The 12,708-nt window shown below is 37.1% G+C and overlaps 1 protein-coding gene across 3 annotated transcripts in view; it reads left to right on the top strand.

Annotated features, from left to right (window-relative positions):
• The window catches only part of trmt61b (tRNA methyltransferase 61B), an 88,815-nt gene that overhangs the window by 27,322 nt on the left and 48,785 nt on the right, over positions 1–12,708 (top strand). The window contains exon 3 of one of the 3 annotated variants that reach the window (XM_055173215.2): positions 11,689–11,876. The exons of the other annotated variants lie outside the window; for them this stretch is intronic. Coding sequence (XP_055029190.1) covers positions 11,689–11,876 — 188 coding nt within the window. The remainder of the gene's footprint in view (positions 1–11,688; positions 11,877–12,708) is intronic. 3 annotated transcript variants of the gene reach the window in all.

Raw genomic sequence — 12,708 nt, 5'->3', positions numbered from 1 at the left:
TTCTATTGAAAATGTATGTATTTCTGCCGTACCAAAATGCAATGAAGCAACTGAACGTCTGACTGGGGTGTCACTCTTCCTCACCCACAGCACGCATGCACAGACAAACGCAGGTGCACGTGCGCGCACACACACACACAGGTTGTTACCATAGCAAATAGGCTCACCCCAGAAATTATATATAATTTAGTAGCTTAATGGTAAATGCTGCAGGTGCAGAAATGTACATAAACCATATATTTACTTTGATGTCAGGGCTAGATTACAGCATGAAACCTGCTGTGCATATTAATAAATTAAAGTGCTTAATTGTTGGCACTGGCACTTATAAACACTAAATGGGTAAAAATTGAAATAAATAGGCTTATTTTTTCGAGCCAAATACCTCTGTTTTTTAGAAATAAAAGCCAAATGCTTGAACATTTTACAGCCACGTCATTTTCGTTATGCATTATTTGTTTTAGTTGTTTAAAAACACACACACAATTTTTATCCGATTACTCGATTAATCGATCGATTCAGTGCTAGATTAATGGATTACAAAAAGAATCGATAGCTGCAGCCCTAATGTGAACACACGCATCAGGAGAGACACGACGTGCTTTAACGCAAAATGAAGCCAACTTAATGTGTTTAAGGTTCAGAGCACGTTATAAAACGTATTCTTAAAATACACATTTCTGTTTTAATAAATGTTCATAGTAAATCATAGCATATTGTCTAAAACATAAGGTAGCTACAAAAATAATCAGTGATACATTTGCCACCCATTAAAAATTAGGGTCGCAATGGCAGTTCAAAAGGTTGCATATGCGACCATTTTGGTCGCATTGTAGTTCCTTGGGTATATTAGAATACACCAAATTAAACAAACAATATGGATGTGTTAAACATTCTTCAGTGGGACGCCATGACACCAAAATCTCTGGATTAGACTATATGGCAAGCGAACGCAAAGCAGAGCACTAGGAATACCACCACCTGATGATCTGTGTCTTTGTAAAGTATAGTGGGATCAGTGAGCGGCTCCTCCCCAAATGGCATAGCCTGTCGGCCTTTGATGTAAAAAGTCTCCGAACGCCTGGTAATTGCAGTACGTATGCAGTCAGATCGGTCAAGCACCCGTTGTGCTTTCACACATACTCCATTTTCAGTGCACTGGTGACCTGATTCTGTAAAATTATTGTGTGATTGACACTTTCTGCGGAAAAACGCATATAAACAATATAACAAAGCATCCTTTTTTATAAAACAATATACTTTAGATATTTTATTTGATAGACTAAAAAAATGTGGATTAAGGAGGTTTAAAATATCTAGTCAGGACATGAATGAATAAAATCAGCAGATTTGCAAAGGTTTATTTATCTCCACATATGTCATAAATAAAAATTAGCGTATTTAACTGCAATAAACGTCTCGTATGGCAATAAATATCCTCACATAACTTAACATAACAGTATATTGAAATTAATAACCTGACAAGAAAGCAAGATTCACATGTAAATTATTATTTTTACTGGAAAAAACAACAATATTACTGAAATAAACTCATAAAGGTAAATGCGCCAAACACTGTTAACCTTACCAACAAGTCTAAATAAGCAACAACAGCAAACATTATTATCTCTCAAAATGTGACAAAAAAAGATATTTAAGATAAATGTATTCTTACAGTTTTTCAAAGGAGTACATTTTTCCATATATTACTTCCTGTTTATGAGCACGTTCCACTCTGGCCTTGCTCTGTTATGTAATAGCTGATTGACAAGTCGAAGTACTCCTAAAAGTGCTATTCCGCCATACAATATAGTTACCCTTTTAAATCCGCTTAGAAAAGCACTACGTTTTATTTTGTGCCGCCATACTTGTTCGTATAACTACTCGTCTTAAATAGGAAAAACGTTGATGTGTTTGGTCACTTCTAACGTTATCTCTGTTTGGTACCATTGAATGAATGGGGCTAAGCTAAAAGCTATCAAAGTGTCGCCGCGCGCCACAGCACTTACGTGCACGCACTAAGATGATAGAGGTATGCATCAACTCTTCTTAGTTAAGGTAATAACATAGTTTAATATGGAAAAAGGATAGACTATTCCTTTAAGCTTTTTTTCTGTGGGGCATGGTGGTAGGGTATTAATCTTTTGGTTGGTGGGTTTAAAAAGTTTTCTTGGTAAATTAGATAACAATATATCTATGTTTAAATATCTATATATCTAAGTTTAAAGTTTTACGCCTGTCCCACATTGTTCCACTTTACCATGCTACTTGTCCCACATTTTGACAGTCTGACTGGAGGTGGTCTCCCTAAGAGTGAGTCATCTCATGGGCTAACTGTGGCTCAGTGCAGGATCTAAGTCAGTGTGTTTTAGTAGTTTTGTATTTCAATTTATTATCATCATGGTAAATTACTGTGTAAGTGGAGGTTTACAAAGTCCAGTCTGTCAGAACAGCGAGTCCACATGCTTCCTAAAATGGAAAAATGTGGTGGTGTGTAGCGTTTATGTTAGATTGGATGATAAAGTTAAACATAGGATGCAGAAGCCAGAACCACTTGAGGCCTGTAGTTTTACCACGTTAATGGTCATTTGCATTCCGAAACGCCTCCAATGAACCATTTATGGTGACCAGTGCCGGCCCGAGCCCCTTAGGGGCCCTAAGCAGAATTTGTTTGGGGGCCCCCCTCCCACCATTTTTTTATTAAAAAAATAAAGAAATTACAAACATTTATAATAAGAACAAATTTGCACATTAAGTAAGGTCTAAAATTAGCATTAGGTTCAGAAATCAAATCAAATGAATCATAACACTGTCTTTATTGTATGAATCAAACATAGTTGTTATTTTCTAGAGCCACAGAAGTGACCCTCTCCCCGTCCCGGATTGCCTGACTAACACTAAAGACACAAATTTAAACGGGTCATAGCGTGAAAATCTGACTTTTTTCATGTTTAAGTGCTATAGTTGGGTCCCCAGTGCTTCTATCAACCTAGAAAATGTAATAAAGATTAACCCAGTAACTTTGTTTGGGTAAGCCATTTTCTGCATGCCTGTGAAAAATTAGGTCGTTCAGATTTCGCCTGTTTTGTGAGGTAGGTAGCTAAGCGAATTACAATAATACCGCCCCCTTTATCTGCAATATCCAACCACAGCACTGCCATAGCACAGAGAGAAAGAAAAAAGTACTTGACAGCACAATTGAGTTTCAATTACAACAAACCACCATCATAGTGATCAGTGTTTGCATTTCATCAGCTCATTTGTATTTTAAACGACACACCCAAAAACGGCACATTTTTGCTCAAGACTACAAATTAGCAATTTTAACATGCTATAATAAATTATCTGTGGAGTATTTGGAGCTAAAACTTCACATAAGCACTCTGGGGACACCAAAGATTTATTTTACATCTTAAAAAAAATCTCATAATATGACCCCTTTAAGTAGGTTAATTGAGGTTACTGTCTCTTTAAGAGAAGCATGGACCTGTGCTTTCTGCCTAATCTATACATATAAACCTAATACATAAACAAATGTTTTATTGGAAAAAGAGTACTGTGGAGATCATTTTGTTTGTATGTGCCCTGTCAAGAAGAGAAAGATGTTATGTTCGCTTGCTTTTTTTGCTTTGCTGAAACGCGTCTTCACATGTGTGCACTACCGAGTGCAATTAAGCGCGCACGCACACAGATGGAGGACGAATTACAAACCTTACGTTGTTTTTAAGTGCTCTATCCCTCAAATTTATGCTAATGGACTACAGTATGACACACAGTAGCGTAACTCTGTCTAAAGTTTAAACATCAAGTGTTCTGATCTCTGATGGGCGTAGTGAGGATCACCTCTCTGACTAGAGCTGGACCGGATACATTTAACATAAACCTGCTCACTTTAGCGTCTTTTTGCGGGTTAAATTGTTTAAAATCACTTGAAATGTTAACATTTGCAAGCCTTTCAAACACGTGCAAATGATAAACTTTCCCTATTAATCCGCAAATCGCATGCGAGCCGAACTGTGGGTCAATCACGCATCAACTGCGGTCACACCACTGCTGCTGAACAAATTAAACATACTGTTAATAATCATGCAAACATACCTTTATCTTGCACTTTTTTCTCCTCCTCTGTCCTTTTCTACTTTCTCTTTTCGGCACCAGAGGGATACATCCTTTTTTGTGGCATGGCTTACTATTTATTACAGTGACCGGCACCTGCGCAAATTGTCAATTCATGCGAGGGGTCTATATTGCGCATGACTCAACTGCTAGCACTACAGACACACAGCAGTTGTCTGCAAATCAGAATTTTCTTGTCTTGAATTATTCATTCGTATTCATTCATTTTATTTATATTACTTGTATAAGTTATTTAAATGTACAAAAAAATTAAATGTACAAAAAAAACGATTGGGGGCCCCCTGGTGGCCGCGAGGCCCTAAGCAGCTGCTTAGTTCGCTTATGCCTCGGGCCGGCCCTGATGGTGACAATACCTCCCGTTATAAGTCACGTGGTTGTGCTTTTCCCTCATCGCAATAATGGCAAAGAGAGCGTAAAAGAGGAACTTTACAGACACAGAAATGAGGTTGGGTGAGGTGGATGAGATTAAATCCTAATAACATCTGTGATCTGATTTCGGACAGAGCGCGGCTTTCTGCACGTGCGCCAGAGAGCCGCCAAGATGCGGCGGGTTATATTTTAAGCAAAAGGGAAAGTTTGCCTCAGCTTGCATGAAACGCATAAAACTAAACAAATACGTAAGGATTATTAATTTAGTTTATGTTTATAGATGTTGTTCGGACAGATGTGAGAGCACGTGCACGTGAGACAGAGAGAATCGCAGCTGCTTATGACGCGCTGGTTTAATTTCAGATGCTAGGAGTCCAAGACGCATTAAAGGATAATTCCGGTATTTAACACTTTGAGTCTTATTTCTGGTTTGTTTTGGATTAACTACAGTGATGGACACAGAAATTTTGACAATGGGTCGTGTCTTGACCTTTCGCTTTTAGAAGCGTCTCTTGACTGCTTCAGAATGGAAGTCAATGACCATGCACAAACATGTCATTAAAACAACACTTAACGTTCATTTTCAAAACTGTACTACTCACCGAGCGGTTCGTGGTGTTCGTTGATGATTGGAAACAAATATATTGGTGCAATGTATGATTTCAATCCGTGTTATTTGCTATAGTGGAACTATTTTTTCAGATACCTCACATCCGCGTATATACTTCCGCTCAATATTTGAGTCTGAAGCATGAATGAACGTTGTCCAACAAACTGTAATAAAATGGTAGCATACTTTCAAAATCAAGTTTATTTATAACACTTACACGATCCAATATGTTTTTTTTCATCAGCAGAACTATAAAGAAGATATTTTGCAGAAACCCATGTGCTCCGTCATGCAAGTCAACTTATTCTCACACTTTAAGAGCTAAAGCATATATATCCAATACAACATTTATCCCCCATAACTCCGTGTGACATATTGATGTCTTGTGAAGCAAATCAATCAGTTTTTGCAAGAAACTGAACGTTATTTACAACACTATTAGCGTGAATGCCAAAGCAGGAAGCGCGCTTTACGTTCGCGATCTCTTCCACTGGTGCCGTTTGGTGGCTGTTGGCTATGGATGTTGGTCTCTCTGCGCCACCTATAGAGCGGGAGCGTGAAGCTCACTTCCTGCTTGGGAAAAGCTCTGCATTAACGCTGTAAAATATTTTATATATATTATATTATATATATAATTTTTTTTTTTCAAAACTGAAAATCAAATGTCAACCCACGGCACGAATATTCAAATATTCTGGTCCAGCCCTACAAATATGGGAAAAAATTTCTTCTGAGAGAAACCGAGCGAAAAAACTACAACCAAATGTAAACAGACCCTTTTCTGTTTCCCAGCGGCGGAGTGATATATCAGCGAGCAGTGAGTCTTCCAAGAGAAGTCAATGGAATTTTACAAAATGCCAAATAAAACACGACAGAAACTGTATTTCGCTACACAACTTGTTTTTGGTCATCAACGAGCGCCGCGGGCCGCTCGGTGAGTGGCGCAGTTTTGGAGTTGAAGGTTGGGTGTTGTTTTGATGGCATGTTTGTGCATGGCAATTGGCTTCCGTTCTGGGGCAGTCAAGAGACGCTTCTAAACGAGTCAAAAACTCAAGACACGACCCATTGTCAAAATTTCTGTGTCCATCACTGTGGTTCCTCCAAAACAAACCAGAAATGAGACTCAAAGTGTTGAATACCGGAATTATCCTTTAAGTCCATGTGCGTGCAAGAAGAATCCTCTCTCTACAAGCATCTCGCGTAAAGTGAAGCCTGTGTATGCTGCTCTGCTTTTCTCTAAACTGTGAACACAAATCCTAATTTTCAAGCTATATTCACAAAACCTTAGACTCTTCTTGCAAAACTAAACTTTTACCTCAAAACGGTTCAATCTGTGCTTAAAACGGTTCAATCTTGTTCTCCTCTACATCTTCTCATGTAAAGCTGCTTTGCAACAATTAACACTTGTGAAAAGCGCTATATAAATAAAATTGAATTGAATTGAATTGAATTAAAACCGAACTATGTTGTCAAATCATGCCCCGAGTCAATCAAAATTAAAAACACTACAGAACAGGCACTAAACACTACGTAGAAAAATAGAAAACACAATGCTCAGGACATGAAAGGGATAGTTCACCCAGAGATGAGGGTTCTGTCATCATTTGCTGACCCTCATTTTGTTACAAACCCACATACATTTCTTTGTTCTGATGAACACAAAGGAAAATATATTGAGAAATGTTTATAACCAAACCATTCGTGAACTCAATTTACTTCCATAGTAGGAAAAAACTATACTATGTAAGTAAATGGGGTCCATGAATGGTTTGTTTACAAACATTTCTCAAATATCTTCCTTTGTGTTCAACAGAACAAAGACATTAATACAGGTTTGTAACAAAATGAAAGTGAGAGTAAATGATAACAGAATTTTCATTTTTGGGTGAACTATCCCTTGAAGCTTGAGAAATAAATGTTTATTGTTTACTGTAGGCTAAATGCATGTTGCAAAACAAAAACAAACTGTGCATTTAGCACTTCTACAAAAAGACAAAACAGAAATCTTATGCAGAACATGGTCAATCGCAGTAGCTCTGATTTCATCAGATATTACTGTTCTTTGTCTTCGCTGACCATCTCGACCTCCTCTCACACAAACTCTTTCACCTAGAGGCTGTTTACACTTAGTATTAAGATGTGTTTTCATCGATCGGATCACAAGTGGACGAGAGAGACACATTACGTTTACACCTGGTATTTAAATCCGTCTCTTTTGTCCACTATCGACCGCTTCTGTGCTGAATACTATGAGGGGGTGGTCTGTGAGACGGTGGGCGAGTCTCTCTGCTGTCATTCAAACCCGAGCGGGAGTAATTATGAGTTTATATGGACGCAAACTAATATTATGTCGGAGTGCACTGCTTGTTTAGCAAGTAAACATGCTGCACAGTGTTTTGTACATGAGTATGTAAGAGCTTTCTTTGAATATTCAGCGCAATTGATGTAATAGGATTGATGACACTTTCACACGCTTTCAAAACGACTCTACGGAGATCAGCCGCTTAGTTTTATCAATGAAATACTTGCCATCTTTTAAACCACATGCCTTCTTGTTTTCTTAAACGTTGCAGTGTTTCCCACAGATCTGAAATTTAATTGGTGGTGGTAGCCGGTGAAAAGGGCAATCATTACCAAATAACAAATAATGGTCTACTATACATGTGACGAAGAACTAATAATGTGTGACCAGAGCCGGATTAAATAAATGGACTACACTAGGCAGGCTGCATTTTTTGGGCCCCCCCATCGAGGTTATTTATGAATTGAAATCTGAAACTTACCAAAGTTACTAATAAAAGTGAATTCACATTTTACATAGCCTAGTCTTTGCTTACAAATTGGTTGTTTGTATACCAAATTAAGTCATGTGTTGTATATTAACCAGTCTATCAGACAATTTTTTGCTAAATTTATTATTTATACGTCATTACACGGCTCTATTAAATGCTATTAAATTATCCTCACCTTATCCATTGGGAGTGTCATTGTTAAGGCAGTAGTACAAGTAAATAACCAATAGGTGTCAGTAATCCACGGGAGAGCTTCGCTGCATATTTCTCTTCAAGATTGAGAATCGCAACGAAATCCTCGTCGAGCAACACGTCCACTGAGGTAAATGTCCTCAAAACACTGGTTATTTATGTTTCAGTTATATGAATTATATAATAACAGTTTTTATATTATGTATAACAGCTTTATCTCGAAGTAATGGTAGTGCTAAACTCTAATGTATCGTTTCTGAGGCTGCTAGATTTTTCTTTACGCTATTCACGTTTGTGAAGTGAATTTAAAGCACATATTGCTTGCATTTGACTTAGTTAGCCACTATCCATTGGTTTTGTTATCATGTTTGGTATCTAACGTGATTTTTGTGGGGCTTAAAGAAAAAAATCTTGACCCCGCTAGTTCTGCCATTGCAGTCATGAATTATTATGCAAGGAACTGTTTTTTGCCTCGTTATTATACGCAAACATGCCTTATATAACGTAGGGAAATGATTGTTTGTCCTTTATTTATTTATTTTTTGCAGCAACCATGTCTGTGTCCTTAAAGGAACTCTGTCAGGTACAGATTAGAACTATGAACTTGAAAATCAACCATTCTGATGACTGGCGTCCCCATCCGAGTCACCACCTCAGACAACAACAGTCATAAACTCACAAACACAAATACACTCAGTAATGGGCTTAATAAAGAAAGACTTAACTATGATTTTATCTGTGTTAATCTATGATATCAGTTATTGATGTATTTTAAATATTTACGTATTACTAGGCTTATCATACATGCATTGACGTTTTAAAATGTATCTAATATAATACTGTAATTAAATTGAATGTTTCGGATACCACCATTAAATTATTTTGTGCATGTAAAACACAAGCAGCAATGTTTTTATTCAATTCAATTTTGAATTAAATTGAATGTTTTGCATAACACCATTAAATTATTTTGTGAATGTTAAACACAAGTAAATGTTTTATTTATTGGAGATAAAATGGCTGTTTAATTAATATAATACTTCTGTTTGTTAGGCACTAACAAGTGAAAATAGTTAGGTTTAAGTACATTTATTAAAACTCATTTCCACAGCAGTCCGCTCATCGTGGTTTGTATTGCATCACTTAAAGATCGTAAACCTTTAAAATCGAGTTTAGTAAGATGTATACTACAGTCAGCTTTGGTTAACTATTGAAGCATCGTCTTTAAGGATCAATGTGACCGCAGTATTTGTTGAACACTGCTGGCAGCGGCGACGTCTGTGTCCGTACCATTTTATCAATGAGAGCATAAGTTCGTATCTCTCTGCTCCCGAGCCATAAAGCTCGTCTTTAATTGAAATAATGTTTAATAACTTAAAAAATACGGCGTTTTTTTAATTTCCTGAAAAATAATGGTTTTGGAGATACGGGGATCCCGCCCAACAGCGGCGAAATTGTAGATGGGACATTTGTAAAAAAAAAAAAAATAATTCCCCCTCTGTCTGGGCCCCATCCCGCCAATCGGGCCCTAGGCACGTGCCTAGTTTGGCTTTGGGTTAATCCGGCTCTGTGTGTGACACAACACGATACTTTGATTTATTGAAAATTAGTATTAATTTCACATTATATTTCATTAATCTAACCACCCCAAACTTTCTTTGCCATTAACAAAGCTGACACTGTTTGTCAAAGCACCACGAAAACACTTACTGTTTTTGCACTGATATATGAAGCAATAAGACCCCTTTTATCAAACTCAATATAATACAATACTATGTATAGTATATTAATAGACATTGCAGGTCTATAGATTATAAATGTGACTGATGTTATAATGGTTATAATTTCTATTAGATAGAGCAGAAGCAGTAAAAGTGCCTATCTTTCTATTTCTCTCTTGCTGATTAAAAAAGCTTAATCCACTCATTATTTCAGATTTAAAAGTCTACTTGCTGTCCCGGTGACAGACTTTACATTGCTTTGCGTCTTTTATATCCCGAGTCAGCTTAAGCTTTGCTCGTTCAGTGCAATGGGCTTGACATTAGCACTGCTTTTTGCTACGATCTCTGTGCAAACTTAATATGGATATGGTTTTAGAAAAGATATGGTTTATTAATAATAAGATTATTACAAAAATATGAGAAAGTAAATGCAGCGTGTGGTCGTAACAAGAACCATCGCCATAGAAACTGGAGGCAGTTCCCTGCATCTGGTGTTTGGTGGCGGGTTGCGGGGCGGCTTCGTGGGTGCGTGCCGCCCCCTACTGTATCGGGTGCACGGCATCAGGGCGCTTATAAACTATACGGGGCTCCCGGTGCAGTGGGTGGCGGTGTGCACCTGTGGGGTTGTTTCGCAGCCCGCCATTAAACATTAGATGAATAAGACGGTGATGTGAAAAATAAACAAAACGGTGATGTGAACGCACCTGTTGCTCTGGGGTTAGTGTTGTATTAGAGAAAAAAAATTATATAAATACTGTTCAGTTTTTCACACAAACCGATCATTTAGTGTCTTAGGACATCGATGTGTCGTCACGAGCCGCAGGGTTTAATATGGATTTGTCTGTGTATGTTTTTTTCTCTATCAGAGTTTGTTACCATCCAATTTTTACGACTGACAGACTGAAACGGTTGGACTTAAAAATGTACATTTGTGTTAGCACGGGTGCCAGATTATTTTTTATGTTTTAATGTTGTGTTTAAATGTAGTGTGTTATGGAAATGAGTTTTTGGCAGTGTTTTTGGAAACAGTGTTTAATAAATAGCTTTTATAAACTCTAGTGACGGTCATTAATTATTAATTAATCATTAGCTAATGGTTTGCAAATATATCATTATGTTGTGACTTTACTTGTTGAGGCACATTATTATTAACTCATTATTTAGTAGTAGTATTAATGAACACACTACTAATGCTGTAATTAATTATGTATTCATGCATATTAGTTTACCTGTATTATAAGGCTTTGGATCATTGTGGTAATTAACAAATTAATTAACACTATTAGTTCATAAAAGAAGTGATGATGGAGTTGATCCACAATTACATGTTTGATTGATAACAATTAATATATGAACTAATATATTAATCATACAGACTCTTCATTAGTTGCTAATGAGGCAATCATTAATGAATAGAATAGCTTAGATAATCATTGGTAATACATTAATTCAGTATTATCTGTGCATTAGTTAAGCATGAATTCATGATTATTAGTGCACCCTTATTGTAAAGTGTTACCATCCTAGAAAGTACTATAGATCAACAGCAGAAAATGCAATCGCCCAACAACTTCAACTTTTGTTTTAGACAAGCTACGAAAGAAACAAAAACAGATTTGAAAAGGGCTTGAACCCAACTTTTAAAATTGTTAAATGTATACCTTGTGATGGGTTTTCCCAGATCGCATCACATTTTTCTTGTTGTCGGTGATGTGAAAAATAAATCCATGTAAAGCTGCTTTTTAACAAATTAAAATTGTGAAAAACTTGACTGATATGATGATGTAATGTAAAGATGGGGCCAATGATTATTTTAAGTGATGAGGTTATTTGGTAACCAAGTATGTACTTGAATGTTTGTCATCAGTGGGCTGTAAGGGAAGTGTTTTGAGTGTAGAGATAAGGGAGGACCATCACAATCGTGCTGTACTGAACTACCAGCGTTGGCGGACTGCATGGAGTCTTCGACGAGGGGAAGAATGGCCTGATAATGTTCACTTTCACCGTGGAGACCTATCCACTGGTTGTCTTCTGTCTGGGCAAGGTTTTCACTCAGTAAGGAGCTACATTCCATGTTTTTATTGTTCATTGTTATATCAGAATTAAAGACTGATTTTTTTAATTAAAGAAAGACATCATATGGCCATGGTCAGAGCAGTATTTCAAAGGCCAAGTTAAGTTATTGGGGAGTGTGATTCTTATGACGATTTTATACAGAAATGTACTGTGGCAAAAAAAAAGTATAGACAACAATAGACAAACACACAAATATTTCTAGTTTCTTGTTTCTTTTTTGAAAACACCCCTTAAACATTCACACTGCTGAAGGAAAATGTAAGTAAACCATTGAATTTAATAGCTTGTTGAACCTCCTTTCCTAGCAATTACTTCAAGCAAGCACTTTCAGTAGTTCTGAATTAGACCTACACCATAGGAATTTTTGTTGATTCCCCTTTACCTAACCGGCTCAATTCATTGAACACATTTATAGGATTTCTGGTGTAAACCCCTCTCTTGAAGGTCATTTCACAGGTCTGGGCTTTGACTAGGCCACTCCAAATAGCACATCTTGTTCTTAAGCCAGTCTGTGATAGATTTAAGTCAGTGCTTAAGGTCATTGTCTTGCTGCATCAACCAACTTCGACTGAGACTCAACTGGTGGACAGCCACCCTGACATTATCCTGTAGGATATTTTGTTAAACTTGGGAATTAATTTTCTCCTCGATGGCATGTGGTCCAGTCCCTGAGGCAGCAAAGTATGCCCAAATCATGATGTTCCTTCCACCATACTTCACTGTTGGAATGATGTTTTGATGTTGGTAAGCTGTGCCCTTTTTGCCTCATAGTATTTTTCCTGAACATTTCATCATTTGTTTTATCAGTCCA

Source organism: Misgurnus anguillicaudatus, chromosome 7, assembly GCF_027580225.2.
Source record: "Misgurnus anguillicaudatus chromosome 7, ASM2758022v2, whole genome shotgun sequence".
In the NCBI taxonomy this organism is placed as follows: Eukaryota; Metazoa; Chordata; class Actinopteri; order Cypriniformes; family Cobitidae; genus Misgurnus; species Misgurnus anguillicaudatus.
The sequence above is the reverse complement of the archived record's forward strand: the minus strand, read 5'-3'. Positions and strand labels throughout refer to the sequence as shown.